Here is a 21,153-nt window from a genome sequence, read left to right as displayed (position 1 = left end):
CCCTCTGATGACTCAAACCACCACAATGCAAAAGAATGATCTTTCTGAACTGCAAACCCGAGTATCTTCTATCCTTACTTGAGATCCTTTGGTATTCATTACCTAGGACTTTTATGTGAGCCAAACAAGGCCCATTTATGATCTGACCCCAACCACCTTCTTAACTTCATCTGTCACTCTGCCTTTTCCCACAAAACTTGAACTCCCTATATTTCTCCCATGCTGCTTCCCAGCCTCATGGGTTCACACATGCTGGTTCTTCTGCCTAGAATGTTCCATATTTGCTTTGCCTTTCTGCACAATTGCCTAAGAGCATGGAGACTTATTGCTTTTCTTTTCTTATTTATCCATTTATTTATGTCTATCAAGTTCTCCCTCCCAAACTGGAAGCCCTTTCAGGATGGGGCTGTGTCTTACCCTGTATTCCTCATGTCTATAACTGTGCCTAACACATAAGAAATGCTCAAGAACTGTTTAATGCCTGCATGAATGGACAGAGAGAGGCAAAAAATAAATGACTGGTTGACTTGTTCTAACTACTTAGGCATGATTTGGCATCACAGAAATCATATTCCTGAGATCTGCAGTGCCCGTAATGTGAAAGACTTCGCTACTCTGTAATACTCACAAAACATATAATGCTAGATAAAATCTAAAAAGGTCTGTTGAAATGTATGCCTTGGGCTTCCCTGGTGGCACAGTGGTTAAGAATCCACCTGCTAATGCAGGGCACATGGGTTCAAGCCCTGGTCCGGGAAGATCCCACGTGCCACGGAGCAACTAAGCCCGTGCGCCACAACTACTGAGCCTGAGCTCTAGAGCCCGCGATCCACAACTACTAAGCCCAGGCACCACAACTACTGAAGCCCGCACACCTAGAGCCCGTGCTCCGCGACAAGAGAAGCCACTGCAGTGAGAAGCCCGCGCACTGCAATGAAGAGTAACCCCCACTCGCCTCAACTAAAGAAAGCCCGCATGCAACAACGAAGACCCAACGCAGCCAAAAAAATGAATAAAATAAAAAAATTTTTAAAAATGTATGCCTGAAGTCGCACACAAAAACAGAAATACCCATATTTCAGAAGCAAATAAAGAGCTAGAAGCTATTTTTAAAAGGAGTGGTTATTACTTAAACTGGTTTAAAAATAACACACCCTAAAGCATTAAGTGGAATACTTAAAAGATATTTATTTCCAGGCAATATTGCCACGCACTTTTTTTGCCTCCAGGATAAAGGTTAGTGAGCCACTGCTGACAGTCAGTGTGGTCCCTCCCTACTTCCCAGGAGAGGGCCTATGAGGCTGCTGGTATCTACAGGTGCCAACTCACTGCTCTCTGCCTTCTGGGTTTGTCCACAACCTACTGACAACACTGCTTAAACTGGGGACTTTCCACTGAGCCAGTTGGCAGGCACCGCCCCAACTTTGTTTCAGATTCCCTTTCTTACTGTCAATAGCTGGTGCCCCACCCCTTTTCCCACTTCCTCATCCAAGCATTTTGGGTTCATGTTGTCCCCTTTTTCATCCTCATTTGATATAATGCCTTGTGTTGACCTTTTAAATTCTTTTTTTTAAATAAATTTACTTATTTTTGGCTGCGTTGGGTCTTTGTTGCTGCATGCGAGAGCTCTTTGGTTGTAGCGAGCAGGGGCTACTCTTCGTTGCGCTGCGCAGCTTTCTCATTGCAGTAGCTTCTCTTGTTGCGGAGCATGGGCTCTATGTGTATGAGCTTCAGCAGTTGTGGCTCGTGGGCTCCAGAGTGCAGGCTCAGTAGGTGTGATGCACAGGCTTAGCTGCTCACTGCATGTGGGATCTTCCCGGACCAGGGATTGAACCCGTGTCCCCTGCACTGGCAGGCGCATTCCTAACGACTGCGCCACCAGGGAAGTCCCCAGATACCTTTTTGAGTTAGTGTTTTTGTTTCCTTTTGATATATTCCTGGAAGTGGAATTGCTGGATCATATGGTAGGTCTATTTTTAATTTTTTTTGAAGAACCTCCATACTGTTTTCCATGGTAGCCGCACAAATTTACAATTCTATCAGCAGCGCACAAGGGTTCCCTTTTCTCCATATCCATGCCAGCATTCATCTCGTCTTTTCTTTTTTAACATATATATTTATCTACTTATTTTATTATTTATTTTTGGCTGCGTTGGGTCTCAGCTGCAGCATGCAGGATCTTCGTTGCGGTGCACAGGCTCTTTGTTGCGGGGCGTGGGCTTCTCTCTAGTTGTGGCGTGCAGGTTTTCTCTCTCTAGTTGTGGCTCACAGGAGTGTGTGGGCTCCGTAGTTTGCAGCATGCATGCACAGTAGTTGCGGCACGTGGGCTCAGTTGCCCCACAGCATGAGGGATCTTAGTTCCCTGACCAAGGATCGAACCCACGTCCCCACATTGGAAGGCAGATTCTTAACCACTGGACCACCAGGGAAGTCCCTCATCTCTTGTCTTTCTGATGATGGCCATTGTAACAGAGGTGAGGTGGTATGTCATGGTGGTTTTTCTTTTTAAAGAAGGTGTTGCGGGTAGGAGTTTATTAATTTATTTATTTTTGCTGTGTTGCGTCTTTGTTTCTGTGAGAGGGCTTTCTCTAGTTGTGGCAAGCGGGGGCCACTCTTCATCGCAGTGCGCAGGTCTCTCTCACTATGGCAGCCTCTCTTGTTGCAGAGCACAGGCTCCAGACGCGCAGGCTCAGTAGTTGTTGCTCACGGGCCCAGTTGCTCCGCGCCATGTGGGAGCCTCCCAGACCAGGGCTCGAACCCGTGTCCCCTGCATTAGCAGGCAGATTCTCAACCACTGCGCCACCAGGGAAGCCCCATGGTGGTTTTAATTTGCATTTTCCAAAAGACTTGTGATGTTGAGCATCTTTTCATGTACCTTCTGGCCTTTTGTATATCTTATTTGGAGAAATGTCTACTCAGGTCCTTTGCCCATTTTTTAATTGGGTTATTTTTTGTTTGTTTTTTGCTATTGAGTTGTATGTGTTCTTTATATACTTTAGATATTAACCCCTTATCAGATATATGGTGTGCAAATATTTTTTTCCTGTTCTGTAGGTTGTCTTTTCGCTTTGTTGATGGTTTCTTTTGCTGTGCAGAGGTTTTTCAGTTTGATGTAGTCTCACCTGTTTTTTATTTTGCTGCTTGTACTTTAGGTGTCATTAATTTCTACTTTATTTTTCCCTCTTGTCCATTTTTCTAGTTTTAATATTATGCTAAGACTGCCCTTTTATTGTCCAAGTTGTTTTCTTCATCTCCCTCTTCTCCTGTTAGTCACTCCCATTCCACAGCAAGAACTGTGGCCACAAGGGTGGTAGCACTCAAGAAAGGTCCCTCTTGCAGTTGCCCTTTCCGTTTCCTGCAAGCCCTCAACAAACAAAGCAAACAAAAACCAAACATAAAACAAACCTCATCCCCAGAGACTTGGGAGATCCAGAGATTAACACTCCCCAGGGCCACAATTCTCTCTGCAGAGGTATGCTTCAGGGTTTATCAATCTCAGCACTGTTGACATTTTGAGCTGGATCATCCTTTGTTGGGAGGCTGTCCTGTGCACTGTAGGAGGCTTAGCAGCATCCCTGGCCTCTACCCACTAGATGCCACTGCCAACCACTCCCAGCCATAAGTCAAAAATGTGTCTAGACATTGTCAAAAGTCTCCTGTGGGGCATCCTCCCGCCTTGAGAAGCACCAATTTACATGAATAATTATTATTTTCTGATATCTCTCACCATCTAGATTTTTTTTTAAGACAAAACACAAGTCAAATTTATTGTTAGATTTGTCCACAGTCAGCAGTGGTGATCTTCTTGCTGGTCTTGCCATTCCTGAACCCAAAGCGCTCCATGGCTTCCACAATATTCATGCCCTCTTCCACCTTGCCAAAGACCACATGCTTGCCATCCAACCACTCAGTCTTGGCAGTGCAGATGAAAAACTGGGAACCGTTTGTGTTGGGGCCAGCATTTGCCATGGACAAGATGCCAGGACCCGTATGCTTCAGGAGGAAATTCTCATCAGCAAATTTCTCCCCAAAGATGGACTTGCCACCAGTGCCATTATGGCGTGTGAAGTCACCACCCTGGCACAGAAATCCCGGAATTATTCTGTGAAAGCAGGAACCTTTATAACCAAAGCCTTTCTCCCCAGTGCTCAGAGCATGAAAGTTTTCTGCTGTCTTTGAACTTTGTCTGCAAACAGCTCCAATCTGTTAACATAGCTTTATGGATTGGATGAGCAGTCACTTCTTGGTTTCCAGGCCCCTTACCTCGAAGGAGACACGGCCCAAGGGCTCACCATCGATGGCAATGTCAAAGAACACGGTAGGGGGCTTCCCTGGTGGCGCAGTGGTTGACAGTCCGCCTGCCGATGCAGGGGACATGGGTTCGTGCCCCGGTCCGGGAAGATCCCACATGCCGTGGAACGGCTGGGCCCGTGAGCCATGGCCGCTGAGCCTGCGCTCCGCAACGGGAGAGGCCACAGCAGTGAGAGGCCCATGTACCGCAAAAAAAAAAAAAAAAAAAAAAAGAACACGGTAGGGCCGACCATGGTTGGGCTGCGTGGGAGGTTCTGGGGTTACGGCGTCTGCAAATCAGCCACCATCTAGATTTTAAGATCTGTGGCCTTAAACCTAATACACAGTGATAGAAATCAGAATAGTCGATGCCTGGGAGGTGAAGTTTGCATGGGGTAGACTTACTAAGAAGGGGGCACAAGGGAACTTTCTGCAGTGACAGAAATGATCTATATCTTCATTGGGTGTGAGTTACAGAAGGTGTATACACTTGTCAAAACTCAAATTGTTGCACGATCTGTACAACGTACAATCTGTGCATCTCACTGTATGTAAATTACATGTCAAAAAAAATCCACACACACCTAAACCACGTTAAGTTTATGCCAAAATATGGGTGGGAACTGCAGCTCAAGGGTCATTCTTAGGAAGGAGTCAGCCATACACCTGACCATGGTAAGGATCTAGGTGGTACTGACCTGTGCAATGGAAACTCACAGGAAGAGCCTGGGTAAAAGATCCACAGGCAGACAAGCCTGACACTGATGCACTACCCAGCATCTTGGGTGGTTCACTTTCTTTTTTGGCATCAAAGAGGGCTCCTCATAGTGAGAGACTACCCCATCCTGCCTTGACCAGACGTTATCACAAACGGGGATTTCTCAATGCCGAGTCCCTACTGGGTGGCTATCATAATTTGTTACAGCTCATATTGATTATACAGGGTAACCCATTCAATATCAGAATTTAAGAAGGAAAGTCTGTTAAAATGGGCAGAGATCACCCCAGGAAAGTGTGAGGGCAATAAAGGGGGCAAAGAATCTTCTTCTTCAACCTTTTGTCTACCCAAGGAAGAAAAAGAACATGAATCTGGAAGTTAGATCTCCTGAAGAAAGATTTAACCAACTGGGTCATAATCACTAAAGCTCTAGCTTTATCACCTTTTCTCCCATGGGTACTCCTGTTGGGTTGCCTTGTGAGACACGAACACAAAGGCTTTCTCTCTCCATGAGGGGTCCTGACCCATTATGGTACAACCAGAATGAAAATACCTCCTGGGAAGTGAGATCTCCCTGGACCTCTTCTGATGAGGGGCTGGAACCTCTAGACTGTGTGTACCCATGGCCTGAGCACTCACTGTCCCAAGTGACAGTCCTTGAGAATCCTTGTTTGCCAGGCTCACTCTCCACCCAGGGCAGATGGCTTGGCTCAGAAGCTGAGTACACATGCACCTTCCAAGAGCTGATTAAACATTCTCTACTATGGATTAGATGAGTTTGGCTTGCTAGATCAAAGTCAAGCCCACTCTGTTAAGAGCTGTATGTTCAATGAGTGCTAAGCTACAGCTACAGACTAACTAGATCCAAAGGCTGCATTGCTTTACATCCAGCCTATCCTCTGGAGTGTGCCCTTCAGTCACTAGATGCCCCTCCTGGAATTCAGCTAGGTGAGGGTCTTAAATTAAGGACCCAATGTATTGGCTTGTTTGAGGTTTTAAATATAGCTGTAAGAAACCCACAGTCATAGGGGAAACAGGTGAGTTGGTGACCCTGAGCTTTGCAAACCTCAGAGGGAGTGTCACCGAGTTCCCTGGCTCATGTGGTTAAAACACTCTTTCTTTCTGTCTGATTATATTCCCCAGCAAGATATCTTATATACTCTGCCTATCAAGGTACATTCTCCATCTTAGACCTTTGGACTCTCTTTGCTCTCAACTTTTGTTGAGTCCTCAGAGCGCTTAACTGTCAACGGAAACTGAGCACCAGGACTGGCAGTTGGTTGGATGGGGCCCTAACAAGAAGTGTTGTAAAGGAGTACGTCACCACTGTCTAAAAGGCTTTTGCTTCTTACTCTCTCCACTGGAGCTCATCAAGGACTGATGAGAACAAAACAAATCTGGCTAGGAAAGCAGGGTTATGTATGATATAACAATTGGAAGCAGTCAACTAGAATTTTATTTCAAAAACAAATATTTATTACATACCTATTCCACATCAGGTACCATGCTAAACAGGACACAACACTTAAGCAGACATAGTCCCTACCCTTACAGAGTTTCTAGGAAGCTTATGAGTTTACTCAAAAAAAACTCAGGTTACAATTATTTATTTATTTATTTATTTATTTATTTATTTGCGGTACGCGGGCCTCTCACTGCTGTGGCCTCTCCCGTTGTGGAGCACAGGCTCTGGACGTGCAGGCTCAGTGGCCATGGCTCACGGGCCCAGCCGCTCCGCGGCATGTGGGATCTTCCCGGACCGGGGCACAAACCCGTGTCTCCTGCATTGGCAGGCGGACTCTCAACCACTGCGCCATCAGGGAAGCCCCAGGTTACAACTTTAAAAAAAAAATGTTTTTTAAGACTGAGGCATAAGATTGAGTTTAGCCTTCAGCTCTAGCAGCAAGGGCAGATTCTTGTACACAGTTAACTAAGATATGAATCGGGTGAGGTTACACTCAGATCATCATGGGTACCCAGAAGACTAAACTATCCTTGTTTTGCAAAAGAAGTGTACTGCTCAGAACTCTAGTTCCAGGACCACTTCCTGATTGTGTCCCAGTAAAACTGCTTCAAGGACAAATAAAACTCTCAAACTGAATAAGCCACCCTCAGAATTATTCAAGGATGCTCAGGAATGGTGGGGCTCAAAGCCCTGACAATTTGCTTTCTCTATCAACTTTATGGAAAACCCAGTATATAGTCTCTCTCATTATTAAGAAGGGTATGCTTTTGGGCTTCCCTGGTGGCACAGTGGTTAAGAATCTGCCTGCCAATGCAGGGGACACGGGTTCAAGCCCTGGCCCGGGAAGATCCCACATGCCACGGAGCAACTAAGCCCGTGCGCCACAACTACTGAGCCTGCGCTCTAGAGCCCGTGAGTCACAAATACTGAAGCCTGCGTGCCTAGAGCCTGTGCTCCACAACAAGAGAAGCCACTGCAATGAGAAGCCCGCGCACTGCAAGGAAGAGTAGCCCCCGCTCGCCACAACTAGAGAAAGCCCGTGTGCAGCAACAACAACCCAACACAGCCAAAAATAAATAAACAAAAAAAGGGTACACTTTTATTCCCCCACAATTACAGATCTATTATTTTATTAGACCTTCCACTAAAAATATATACCAGTTTCCTAACACATTTTAAATCAACTATAATTCAGTAAAATAAATTTAAAATATATACATACATACACCAGTTTCCTTTTTGATAAAACGTAAGCTTCACTTTCCAGGACTGTGTAACATTAAAAAGTTTCAGAATCACCTGGGGAGTTTTTTAGAATCACAGATTCCATTGCCTTCCCCCAGAGTATCTGACTCAGTAAACCTAAGAGAGTCCCAAGAATCTATTCCCATAATCAGCCAAGTTTAGAAAACCACTATTCTAAAAGCAGATGCTTGGGGAACAGTTATTCAACTTAAGTTTGTATAAACACTCAATCGTACTTACTTTTAAAAACATTTGAAAGAATGAAATGAAAACTGTCCTAAACATAAAAAGACACAGTGACTGGTCAACCAGTCTAGAGAAGTTATGGGATTTATTTACATTCAAGAAAATCTTTCCCATCTTAAACACAACACAAACAATACCCTCCACCCCTAATCCCCTTTCTAACTACCACCCTATTCTTCTATCTCCCTCCACTGACAAAATTATTTTTAAAAAAAGACTGGTTAGCAGGCAGAATAATGGATATCCTTAGCAAGCTGGGGAGTGACTGGAAGGGCCCTGAAGGCTTCTCGAGTGCAAGATATACCAGTATGGTCAGTTTGCAAAAATTCCTTGTGATCTGTGCACCTTCCTGTATGTATGTTATATGTCAACACAAAGTTAGAAAGATAGATTCTGCCTGCTTTCTCTGCTTTATTCTCTCCTCCCCTCACTACTCAAGATATCTAAAAGTGGCCTTCCCAAAGCCACCAATGGCCTCCCAGTAACTAAACTCCAATGGACATCTGGCACCTCAGTTGTACCCTGAAACTGGTGACCACTCCACCATCTTCAAAGTCTCTCTTCCTTTGGTTTCCAAGTTTCTACTCTAGCTCCATTCTATAAGCTTTGTAGGGCACTCCTTCCAGCTCTCTTTGGGCCTTCTCTTCCTCTGTCTGCCCATCTCTTCAAGGCTGACGAGTCAGAGTAGTACTTAACCAACCCTCTTCTCACTCCAGAGCAATTTCACTTAAATCTAACCCTTCGGGCTTCCCTGGTGCCGCAATGGTTGGGAGTCTGCCTGCCGATGCAGGGGACACGGGATCGTGCCCTGGTCCGGTAAGATCCCACATGCCGCGGAGCGGCTGGGCCTGTGAGCCATGGCCGCTGAGCCTGCGTGTCTGGAGTCTGTGCTCCGCAACGGGAGAGGCCACAACAGTAAGAGGGCCGCATATCGCAAAAAAAAAGAAAAAAAAAAGAAAAAAAAATGTAACTCCCGCCCTATGCTATTGATACCCAAATCAGTATTCCCAGGCCTGGCCACTCCCTAAGGCTCAGGCTTGTGTGTCTAACTCCCCATGGACATCTTCACCAGGTTTTTCAATTGCTACCTCATAATGAATTCTCTTTCTCCAAAAACCTCTTTTTCTCTGGGTTTCCCTACCTCATTTAATAGCCTTACAAGCCACACAAAGGACATCAAAGCAACTCTTTAACGAAACAATGAAAATAGACTTCAAAGACAATAAGATGTGGTCGCTGCCTCCACAATCTAATAAAGCGGATAAACGAATAATTACACCACTTGTAATAAGTGCATTACCAGAAAAAGGACAGGAGTAACACAGAAAAAGGAATAATGTACCACGACTGGAAATTCTGGGAAACAACTGTAGACAGAAGCAGAATCAACAAAGTTTATGCGTTTCTGCCTGCCTTCCTCCCTTTCTTTTTTTTTTTTTTTTTTCCCCATGTGGCGGAGCACAGGCTCCGGACACACAGGCTCAGCGGCCATGGCTCACAGGCCCAGCCACTCCGCGGCATGTGGGATCTTCCCAGACCCGGTCACGATCCTGCGTCCCCTGCACTGGCAGGCAGACTCTCAACCACTGCGCCACCAGGGAAGCCCCTTCCTTTCTGTTTTAAGCAAAGTCACCCAACAGATTGATGTAAAGACTCAGCGTCACTAGGAACAGCCTCTGTAAAGAGCAGTAACAAAAGAAACAAAGGTCTGGAACATGAGGATGATTTCTGACACACTACAATCTTTTCAGCTATACTCATCAGTAGCTACAATCTCTAGATGGAGCAAATATAGACAACCATAAACCATGACTGCTACATATCAACATTCTCAATCCACAAGTTCCCTTTTAATATCAAGATCAGATGAGGTGGGACTTCCCTGGTGGCACAATGGTTAAGAATCCACCTGCCAATGCAGGGGACACGGGTTCGAGCCCTGGTCTGGGAAGATCACACATGCTGTGGAGCAACTCAGTCCGCGAGCCACAACTACTGGGCCCACGTGCTACAACTACTGAAGTCCAAGCACCTAGAGCCCGTGCTCTGCAACAAGAGAAGCCACCGCAATGAGAAGCCCGCGCACCACAACGAAGAGTGGCCCCCACTCACCACAACTAGAGAAAGCCCGTGCGCAGCAACAAAGACCCGATGCAGCCAAAAATAAATGAATAAAATAAATTTTTTAATTATGAAAAAATAAAATAAGATATTCCTCTATTTACAGGAAATGAGACACAATTATGTATTTTTTCCCTAAATGTTACACTGCTTCTTTGATCTTCAATCTTTTCTGCAAAAATTTCCATCTGAAAGCATTTTTCATTTAAAAACAAAATGCTTTTAATCTGATTCTTTTCAGTTGTTTAAGAGGTAAAAATCTGATAGGGATTGTTAAACGTCTATGAAAAGTGACAATACTTTTGAGATTATTCTTCTTCTAAAAAAAGAACATAAAACAAAAAATAAATTATGTAAAAGAATTTAGGCTAAAACAAAATGATGAAAACAATCAACAATTTTGCCCACATCAGCCTGCATTGCTGTCCTTAGTAATGTGTCACAAACTGAATTAATAAAGAGAAACTAAATGAGTCCATAATCTCCAAAGATCAAAAGAATATGCCTCCCCCCAGAGTGAGCATTCAGTACAGTTCCTACATTTTATACAGCAATCCTTTCTAATCTGTAGGGCCATACACCAAACTGGTAACAGAGGCTTTCTCTGAGAAGAGAATTAGAGGGAAGCAGATGATGGGAACCATATAATTATCATAACTGTACTGTTTGACTTTTTACAAGTTATTTCAGCATTACTTATACAATTTTTAAAATAGGTATTTTCTTACCTCATACCCCTCAGGATGGCCACTATCAAAAATACAGAAAATAACAAGTGTTGGAGAAGATACAGAGAAACTGGAACCCTTGTGCACTGTTGGTGGGATTATAAAATGGTGCAATCACTAAGGAAAACAATATGGAGGTTCTGTAAAAAATTAAAAATAGAATTACCATATGATTCAGCAACTCCCCTTTTGGGTATACATCCAAAAGAATTGAAAGCAGGGTCTCAGGGATGTATCTGCACACCCATGTTCATAGCAGCATTATTCACAACAGCCAAAAGGTGAAAAGTCACCCAAGTGTCCATGGACAGATGCATGGATAAATAAAATGTATATACATACAATGAAATATTATATAGAACCTCGAGGATATTATGTTAAGAGAAATAAGTCAGCTCACAAAAGACAAATACTGTATGATTTCATCTATATGAAGTGTCTAAAGTAGTCAAATTCATAGAAACAGAAAGCAGATTGGTGGTTACCAGAAGCTGTGGGGGAGGAGAAAATGGGGAGGAGAAAATGGGAGTTTTTGTTTAATAGGTACAGAGTTTCAGTTTGGCAACATGAAAAAGTTCTGGATATCTTTTCCACAACAATGTGAATATATGTAACACAACTGAACTGTACACTTAAAAATGGTTAAGACGGTAAATTTTAGGTTATGTGGGTTTTATCAGCATAATTTAAAACTAGGGAACTTAAAAAAAAATGCAACCAGAAAAAAAAAATAAACAGTATGCCTCCTCCTCCTCAAAAATAAGTATTTTCTCTCCAAAGCAGTAACCTTGATGGATCATACCAGAACCCACTGTAACTATTTATACAACAAATTAATAAAGGAAATTTACTTTTAATATGTGATCATACAGCTTCCATTTCTAAACGCCTTCACATCAAATTTTAAGCCTGTAAGAAAATCAGTCTCAATATATTCAAAATAAAAGCAGATTAGAAAATGAAATAAATTAAATTGTTTTAAAAAGAGGGGGGAGGATTTGTGAGGTTTTTGAAAATGTTAAACTGAGGAGGTCTATTTAAGTATGCCCAGAAATGAGTCTGAAAACGATGTTAACAATGGTTATCTACAGGTGGTAGGATTAAGGGTGATTCTTCAGTATTAACTGAATTTCCTGAAGTTTTTGCAATGAATATTAATTTGCTTTGTAACATGCAAGAAACAAAAATAGCTGGCTCCTGAGGATATTCTAAAGAATCTGTCAGAGAGTATGATGATAACTCCAAATAAAAAAGGACAAAATGTTCTGATCAGGGATGATATTTCTGGAACAAATATATTGATCAGTGATGGCGTGTTTGGAAGAGATGTATTGACAAGATAATTAAATCTGTCCTCTCAATAACGACTGCTTTGACAGGCACTCATTTGGATGTATAAATCTGGGAGCACTTACACTTCAACAACAACAAGACAAACCACAATCATTTTAATCTGTTTCATAGTGAATGGATTATGAAGCCAATATTTTAAGAGTTCAGACTTCAACCAACAAAAAGAAAAACTGTCTTCCAACTATGACAAACATAGAACTATCTTATGATAAACTTTCAATTCTGTAATTCTGTACTGTGGTAACTGATATTTCCTAGTTCTTCCTCATCCACTATAAACACACTGTGGTCTAAAGAGATAAGTGAAGAAAAAAAACCAAGGCTGTTTTCAAGATTAACATTATCTTTTTTTTTTTTTTAAGAGAAAACCAGCTTCTATTTTATCTTTGGAGGGCAGAATTCACCCAAAATTAGGTCAACAAAGCAAAGCAAGTATGTTTCATTTGCAATTGTTTTACCTTTAAAAATAATCATTGGATTTTGTTAAATTCATACAAAAAAATAATAAACTTGTCTGATAAACAGGAAGGAAATGTCAGAGCCAAAGAGTGAGATAATTGTTCGTTCAGGCAGGTTTTGAGTCATCTGGTTGGGCCGTACTGGTTTCACAGTCTTGGAACACAGATGACACATAATTTACCATGTTGCAAATTTATTTTGAACTTCCTCATTCAGACAGAAACTTAACAGTGCTTACCTAAAACTCCAAAAAATATATATATTTCTTTTCTCTTTTGGAATGGCATCCCAAGATCCATTCAATCTTTAATGAGTTAAGGAAATATAGGCAGGAAAAAAAGTCACAGAGGAACATTTACTTCAAGATTTGCCTTTCAAATGCTTCTACATTTTCAAACAACTAAAAAAAATTCCATTTTCTAAGAGGAAGAGGTATTCTGTCAAAGTAAAGTCTATCTAGACCCAAGTTTCGTTTCCTAATAGACCGCTGTGTGCACAGAGAATGCCGAACTCACTGACAACAAACTGCCTTCAACCTCATCTCAGTTATTCACAGGCTTTTCCTTCTTTAAGGAAAAGGAAACTACAACATTCTTTTGGAAAAAAAATCACGGGCAAGGCTCAATTCAGCTGATGACAATCTGGATTCATAATGAAAATCTCTGTGAAAATAAGGAACAAAAACAAGAGAAGTCAATATTTGGACTAAACACAGCAATTTTTAACAGTGCTCCCGAAAGATGTGACTCCACACACAGGCTCAGTCAATATTTGCCAAGTGAGGTAAGTCATCGACAAACGATTTAGGAAACTTGTTGGAGTCCCTGTATCACTTGGTTCTTACTCACTCACCAGTTTAACCCATGTCATAATACGACACACGAAGCAGCACCTCTAATGGGAGAGGAGATTCATTTCAGCAAGCACAAAGAAAAGCAGGCTGTTATTTCACAAGGACTGACGTCTATGGAATGGGGGAAAAAACAAAAATGAACCTTTATTATTTTCATATATCCTATTTAAAAAGACTGTTCAAAGGAATGAATAGGAACATCTGAAAAAAAGAAACCACTGGGTATTGCTCCCAACTAAAGCAATGAACATGCACTTGTGAACCTATCTCTAGCTCCCACAGAGGGCTCCTCATCCTCACCCAAGCAAACAAAGACGTCCTTAAGTTGGAGCCAGTGTGGGCTTTGAACAAAACATGCTGCATTGCTTCAAAGACTTAGAAAGAAGTAGGAAGACAAAGCGTGACTGTATTTAAAGTGCCTTTAAAACAATATTCATTCAAAATACAACTTACTGTCTATAATGGCATTATCATGAAAATATAGCTTAATATTCAAAGTTATAGGCTCTCGGCATAATGAAAACTCTACAACCCTTGCTCTAAATTCTTCCTTCTACAAGTTTTAGTGTACAATGAACACAAGTTTTAAAACCCACTAAATTAAGAAACTGGCACTGTTCCAGTTTTCTAATAAAACTGGCATAAGGCCATGCAAAAATCAGGAAAAACTCAGCAAAAGTGAAAAACAAATAGCTTCCAAATTCTAAAATATACCTCTAGACTGAGTTTTTTTTTCCCCTGAAAATATCCACATAAAGTTTCATGCTGTATGCACTAACCATAAATTTCCGCTTAAGCATTACTGGGGAAAATTAACTGATACAAACTATAATTCCTCAAGGAGAATTCCCTCAGAGATGTTTTAACTGTAAGGGCAAAAAATCTTTATTATCTTTCAAAATATATGACATTTAAAATAATATTCAAGTAAAATAAACTTACAGTACTTTTCCAATTTGCAGATGATTTTCCTTTTCCAGTTATCAGTGTAATTCTCCCCTTAGTTTGTCCTAGTAACATACTATTCACAATAAGAAAATTAATTTCAGGACTTCCCTGATGGCATGGTGGTTAAGAATCTGCCCGCCAATGCAGGGGACATGGGTTCGAGCCCTGGTCTGGGAAGATCCCACGTGTCGTGGAGCAACTAAGCCCGTGCACCACAACTACTGAAGCCCACACTCTAAAGCCCACAAGCCACAACTACTGAGTCCACGTGCCACAACTACTGAAGCCCGCGTGCTCTAGAGCCCGTGGGCCGCAACTACTGAAGCCCGTGCGCTCTAGGGCCTGCATGCCACAACTACCGAGCCCGTGTGCTGCAACTACTGAAGCCTGCACGCCTAGAGTCCGTGCTCCGCCACAAGGAGCCATCAAGCCACTGCAATGAGAAGCCCGCGCACCGCAACAAAGAGCAGCCCCCGCTCGACGCAACTAGAGAAAGCCTGTGCTCACCAAGGAAGACCCAACGCAGCCAAAAAAAAAAAAAAGAAAATTTAATTCAGAAAGATAGGCAATAAAGGCATTACATCAAGACCAAAGAGCCACAATAGGTAATAATGCCTTATAGCCAAGGATACGGTCACCTCAGGCTCCTTTGAGCAGTGAGCTCTGAACGAAGCTCACATTTCCGTCCTTCAGGAAGGAAGTGATGCCGACCAGCTTTCACTAGGCCATCTTTTGGCCCTTGAAGCATCTGATGATTCCTCCATCTCCAGCCCACATCTCTCTCAGGAAAACTACTCACTCCTGGATTCCATGTCAACTGATTACCACCTCTTAATGTCCACAGATACTTCTCCAAGTCCAACCTATTCAAAAGCAAGTATCACCTCCCCGCAAACCGAACTCTGCCTTCTTCCACTTTCCCATCTCAATCAACAGTTCTAAGAGCCACTCAACTTTCCAAGCCAAAAGCCTGGGCAGCATCCTTAAATTCTCCTTCTCCCAACTCTGCCACATCCAATGAACTACCAAGATTTGACACTAAAAAATACTTTTGGAAAGTCCCAAGACTGTGCACCACCATAACACTACCATAGCAGCCTCCTACAAGACGCCAACTAAAAGTTATTAATAGCTCACATTTACAGAGAACTTACTTTGTACCAAACACTGTGCTAAACTTTGGGTCTGAGTTAATTTAATCCACGCAACAATTTAAGGTTGGTACTAGTCTTTTTTTTTTTTACATCTTTATTGGAGTATAATTGCTTTACAATGGTGTGTTAGTTTCTGCTTTATAACAAAGTGAATCAGTTATACATATACATATGTTCCCATATCTCTTCCCTCTTGCATCTCCCTCCCTCCCACCCTCCCTATCCCACCCCTCCAGGCGGTGATCTCCCTGTGCTATGTGGCTGCTTCCGGTACTAGTCTTATCCTTGTTTTATAGATGAGGACACAGCTACAGAGTGGCTACAGAGACACTTTAGTGTCTCACCCTAGGTAACACAGTTTTAACTTGGCACTGAACTCTCACTTCTGTGTCCTTGCATGAGCTTTTCTGCTCTGCTTGGAAGGCCCTTTCAACCATGTCTGCTCAGCTTCAAAGGCATGTTCTCCTCTATCAAGTCTCCTGATGCCCCCTGCTGGTGCTTGTTCCTCTAAGTCAGTAGTTCTCAAGGTTGGCTACATGCCCTATATGCCCTATAAACTAGATGCCTAAATCTCAACCCCAGAGATTCTGATAGCACTGGTCTGGGTGCAGTCTGGGCACAGGGACATATAAAAGCAACCCAGGTGGGTCTAATATGCAGGCAAGGTTCAGACCTACTGCTCTACATTTCCCCAACCCTTTTACATCAGAGCACTTATCCCACTGCATCTGAATGAACTGTTCCTGTCTGTGCCACTAATTACATTGTGAGCTCCTGAAACCCAAGTTTCACAGTCATCTGGGGGGCTTTCTCAAAACTAGAGATTCCTGGACCTCACTTAAAAACTAAATCCGACCCATGGTCAGAGCCTTGGAAACTGTCTCACAAATAATTCTGATATGTGGCCAAATTGGGGGACTCTCTCCTAGGTAAAAAATGGGTCTTTTCATTTATACCTGCCAAGGTACCGCAAAGTGCCCAGCCCATAGATGAACTGTGATAAACATTTGTGCAACAAATGAAATCTAGTAACATGAATCTGAAGACTGGGTGTATGTAGTCAGTATTCAAGCTTCTTGCAGCAGCACCTGGAAAAGCTGCTTCCTGCAATAGAATGCAAACACTGGGCAGCTTTTCAAATGTGTTTTGTGATCCACCAGTGCCCCCTACTGACTTGAAGATGGACAGCTAAATCAAAACAATGGTTAAAACAAATATTTTAATTGTATATGCATATTACTAGCCACACAAACTGTACTTTTTCCACCAACACCTATACTATTAACTCTTCTGCCCTCCAGTCCTAGTTGACCCAAGCTGATCAAGCCCTACCATGTGCTCAGCCCCACTCCCGGGCTGCGATCATGAAAGACGGCCAGTAGCAGTTCTCAGCAGCGCCCTCAAAGCCTCTCACTTATCTTTTTTGTTCTTTGGTCAATGCCTCTTCCAAATCCCACCACACTCATAAAATCTCTCACCTGGAAAACACAAGAAACCATTCATCTACCAGTTTGCCTCAGTTCTTACTATTCATATTACTATGACAGGAGACGAGCAGCATCTACATCACCCAGGAGCTTGTTAGAAAATGAGGACTCTGAGGCCCCCACCCAGACCTCCTGGATCAGCATCTGCATTTTAACAAGAGTCGCATGCACATGAAAGCTTGAGAAGCACTGGTCCTCACCTACTAGACCTGACACCGCCATTTTATGATAAATAATTTTCTAAGTAACTCTTGCTATCTTGAAGTAAAATTCATCACCCACCTACATACATAAGTCCAAAAAAAAAAAGAGACCCATATATTAATTTGACGGTAACACAATGGAGAAAAGGAGAGACTTATAAGCGTTATATTTCAGCATATGAATGTTCAACACAACTAAATTAAAGATGTGAAGAACGAACCAAGTTTCTAAAACACGCTCGAGGCAGGTGATACCATCCAGATGAGAACCACTAGTCTACAATTACTGCCATCCTTCACTCCCTTCCATCTCACAGGTGGAAGGGACTATCTCTCCTCCTTTTCAAAGCTAAGGAATTCTCTTTTATAAAAGTTCCCTCCCTACATTCCTCCCGAGGCCATAAACATTGCCAAATCTTGAATACTGGAACAACCACAAAACAACTCTAGAATCTTGACCAAACATGTCCCTCTAGTTACTATATTCTCCCTCCTTCCCTTGACAGTCAAGCTTATAAATCCCATTTACTCATATTTCAGCTACCAACCCATATTAATCTAGCTTTCACTTCCATCAGTAAACCTACATGTATAAACACTGTGAAAGCCTTCCAACCAAATTGCCCAAAACAGTGAACACTTCTCCAAACCCATCTAACTCATCTTTCTGTAATAGACATTGTCGTTGCACATCTAGTCTCCATGCCCCCACTGTGTTCATGGATTCATTTCTCTCCCAGGTGATTAATGTAGTGATCCCATTCTGAGCTGATTCTGTTTAGTCTAAGCCAATCAGGGCATGGCATTCCCCTGGCACTGGCTATTGGGTCAGGGGCGCTGGTCCAATCAGACTGAAGAGTGTAATCCAAGTCTGGGAATTTTGTCCTCTCTCTTTCTCTTGCTCTAGTGGATGGGAAAGCATGTGTTACTGGCCGTCATCTTGCAACCATAAGGGGAACCAATCTTACTTCGGAAAGCCAAGAAAAGAGATGGGGACCTTGAGGACATCGTTGACCCACCAGAGTCCACCCTTCCTCTGGACTTTGTGAGATAATTTTCCTTACTATTTAAGCAATTGGGTTTCCCCAACTGGAAGCACCCTAACAAAGCCTGTCCTTGAAACTTTCCTCCCTTAATTTTCTAAACATCACTCTTGTGCTCCTACTTCTACTTATCAAAAGTTGCTTCTCGAAAATCTCTGGCCTCCCCTCTTCCTCTTCCTCCTCCTTACATTTTGGTATCCACCAAGGTCTGTCGTGAGTTTTTCTACTCAAAGCACATATTTCAACAATTTCAGCTCCCTTTAGCTTTCCCTTGATACAGCACAGCTGAGCTACTGGCACTTCCTCAATGGAGTACCACTGCTGCTGTTCCCCAGCTCATCCACCTGAGGAACTCCTGTCTCTCAAAACTTGTCTCCCCTGAAGTCCCCAGGGGTTCCTTGCCTTTTTTGTGCCATAGACCTCTTTGGCAGTCTGGTGAGCCCTATGGACCCCTTCTCAAAATAATGCTTCTAATTGCATAAATGTCAATTATAGTGCAATATAATTGTTTTTAAGACCCAAAATCTGATACAGTAATATGTGCTTCTTTATTAGCTCATTAATACTAAAAAGACCTAGTAGTGAGTCATAACTACTATAACTTTGATGTAGTGATGAGCATAAATGATATTTGGAGATCTGCAACAACTGTAATGTGACATGAAAATGTCTGTGACATGCACTGGTCCTGTTAACTTCGACTGGTGACAGGTACTGCTAATACTACTGTAGTTTGTTGCTGTAGTAGCTTATTAAATGAATTGCTCCCAATCAACCACATGTCCTCACATCCATGCTCTGTGTAGTCCCCCACCACATTGATTCTAGGCTTGGTCATATGACTCATTATGACACCAACAAATGTGGTGCAAGCAGGTGTTTAGCATCAGGACTAGCCTTCTTGGAACCCAGTAACCATGTTAGGAAGCCCAAGATGGCCACACTGAGGGGCCCTAGACCCACAGATATGGTATTAAGTCCACCTCATAGTCTAGCACCAGCTGAATTCAGCCACTGGGAGATGCCAGCAGAACTGCCCAGCCAACCTATAGATGGTGAGAAATAATAAATCATTGTTGTTTTAAGGTCGTTATCTGGAAATAGATAACAAACAGTTACCTACATTCATAACTGAAGGAAATGCTAAACTGCAGTGAAAGATTAGTGAAAAAGAGTATTTTTCCCCTCAGAGTTCAGGGACCTCCTGAATGCTATTCACAGACCCTCTGAAGGGCCAATAACCACAAACCCCTGGTAAGACAGATTCCTGCTCTTTTTACTACCACAGTACGTTGATAACCATATAAACTGATCACAGCATATCCTTTGCTGTTCCAACCTTAAAGCTGCGCCAAGCTCCTAGCACATAATAGATGTTCAACAAAAATTTATCAAATGAACCAAGTTTCTTACGGGATCTGTTGTCCTAACTAAACGGTGAGCTGCCTGAAAACAAAATAAAAGCAAATACTTGGATGTCACTTCTATGTGCCAGGACCTCTTCCAAGTGCTTAACACATACTAACTTATTCCTTATAACAACCCTAAGAGGTAGATGTTATTTCCCCAACTTCACCAATGGGAAAACAGGCTCAGAGAGGTTAAGTGACTTATCCAAGGTGACACAGCTAGAAAGTGGCAATGCCAGGATTGGATGGCCAAATCCATGTTCTGATTTTATTGTCTGTCCTAATGCACCCAAAGCACATTGCAGAAGCTCAATAAGACTTTTAAATGAGTAGTGCAATTCTGAGATTTCATTAGCAATATTTTATGGGTGCACTGCTTCTTCAAGACTCGATTTGTAGACTCCTTTCTAGTAGCCTGTGATTTGTTTTTCATGATAGAAAATATCATTTACTTTTTTTAAAACTAGGAGAATAACACCTTCATGTGTACAGATTTTCCAAACAGTCTTCCCTGTAAAAGTGTATTTCTTTCAAAGGACACGAGTTCATAGAATGTAAAGAAGGGAGCTGACCTATCCATACTATATACTGTTCACTGGAAATGGCAGAGAAGTTCCAACTTCTCCCTCTCACCCAGCCATTCCCATGCCAGCCTCCCCGACCTCCTGCAGCAGCTTCTCTGAAGGTGACCCTCCCCCATTCATACACCAGGTTCTGAAACCTAACCTTGTCAGGCAACCAGAACCGAACCCCGCAGTGCCCTGAGGTGGCCTCACCCTACTCACGAACCCAAGAGGGCACCAAACGGAGGGTGGATACTTTGTACTTTAATTTTTTAAGTGTTTTATTCACGAAAGCACAACCCAAAGGGCCCCACCCACCCACCCCCGGGTCTCACGCCTCAGTCCGGCAGCGCCTCGCTCCAAGCGGACCGCTGAATGAACTGCGGGGCCGGGACGCAGCCGGCCCGGAGGCGGGAAAAACCTCGGGGCGAGCCGGGCCTGGTCCCCGGAGAGGCCCACTAGAGCGCGGGGGGGGGGGTCCGGGAGGCCGGGAAGGGGCGGTGACAGCTGTGACCCGGCTCTACTCTCTCACCTTGAACATGTCTCTGGCAGCGGCGTCTCCGGCGGGGGTCACCCGGCCTTGACCCCGCCCACTACAGAGAGGTGGCTACGGCGGCCGGCTAGGGCCCGATTCCTCCGACGCAAACGGGCCGCGGTGCGGGTGACGACCGTACAGCCAATTCGATCCGGCCAAGGTTTAGCTAGGAAGCCTCGGCTGGAAACCGCGACGTTGAGCTGCAGCGCGTCGCGCCTCGAGCGGCGAGCGAACGCAAGCCCCGCCTCTCAGAGGCTCCACCCCTGCGCCGGCGGTTGCTAGGCGGCGGGAAAGCGCCACCTCAGTGTGGGCGGCACGCGGGGGTGAAAGGAG

The 21,153-nt window shown here is 43.3% G+C and overlaps 1 protein-coding gene and 1 pseudogene across 3 annotated transcripts in view; both read right to left on the bottom strand.

The window, feature by feature from the left end:
• The window catches only part of APOO (apolipoprotein O), a 58,013-nt gene extending 36,972 nt beyond the window's left edge, over positions 1 to 21,041 (bottom strand). The window contains exons 1-2 of one of the 3 annotated variants that reach the window (XM_060137625.1): positions 20,818 to 21,038; positions 16,913 to 17,058 (exon numbers count right to left, since the gene is read on the bottom strand). In XM_060137625.1, the coding sequence (XP_059993608.1) occupies positions 16,913 to 16,915 (3 nt within the window). In that variant the 5' untranslated portion in view covers positions 16,916 to 17,058; positions 20,818 to 21,038. Of the gene's footprint in view, positions 1 to 16,912; positions 17,059 to 20,817 lie in introns of all 3 variants that reach the window. The other 2 variants (XM_060137626.1, XM_060137624.1) reach the window with 2 other exon arrangements.
• LOC132513986 (peptidyl-prolyl cis-trans isomerase A-like) lies at positions 3,765 to 4,295 on the bottom strand (annotated as a pseudogene).
• Positions 21,042 to 21,153: the final 112 nt, after the last annotated feature.

The sequence above is a fragment of the Lagenorhynchus albirostris genome, chromosome X, assembly GCF_949774975.1.
Source record: "Lagenorhynchus albirostris chromosome X, mLagAlb1.1, whole genome shotgun sequence".
Classification (NCBI taxonomy): Eukaryota; Metazoa; Chordata; class Mammalia; order Artiodactyla; family Delphinidae; genus Lagenorhynchus; species Lagenorhynchus albirostris.
Note: the sequence above shows the minus strand (reverse complement) of the source record. Positions and strands in the feature narration are given on the sequence as shown.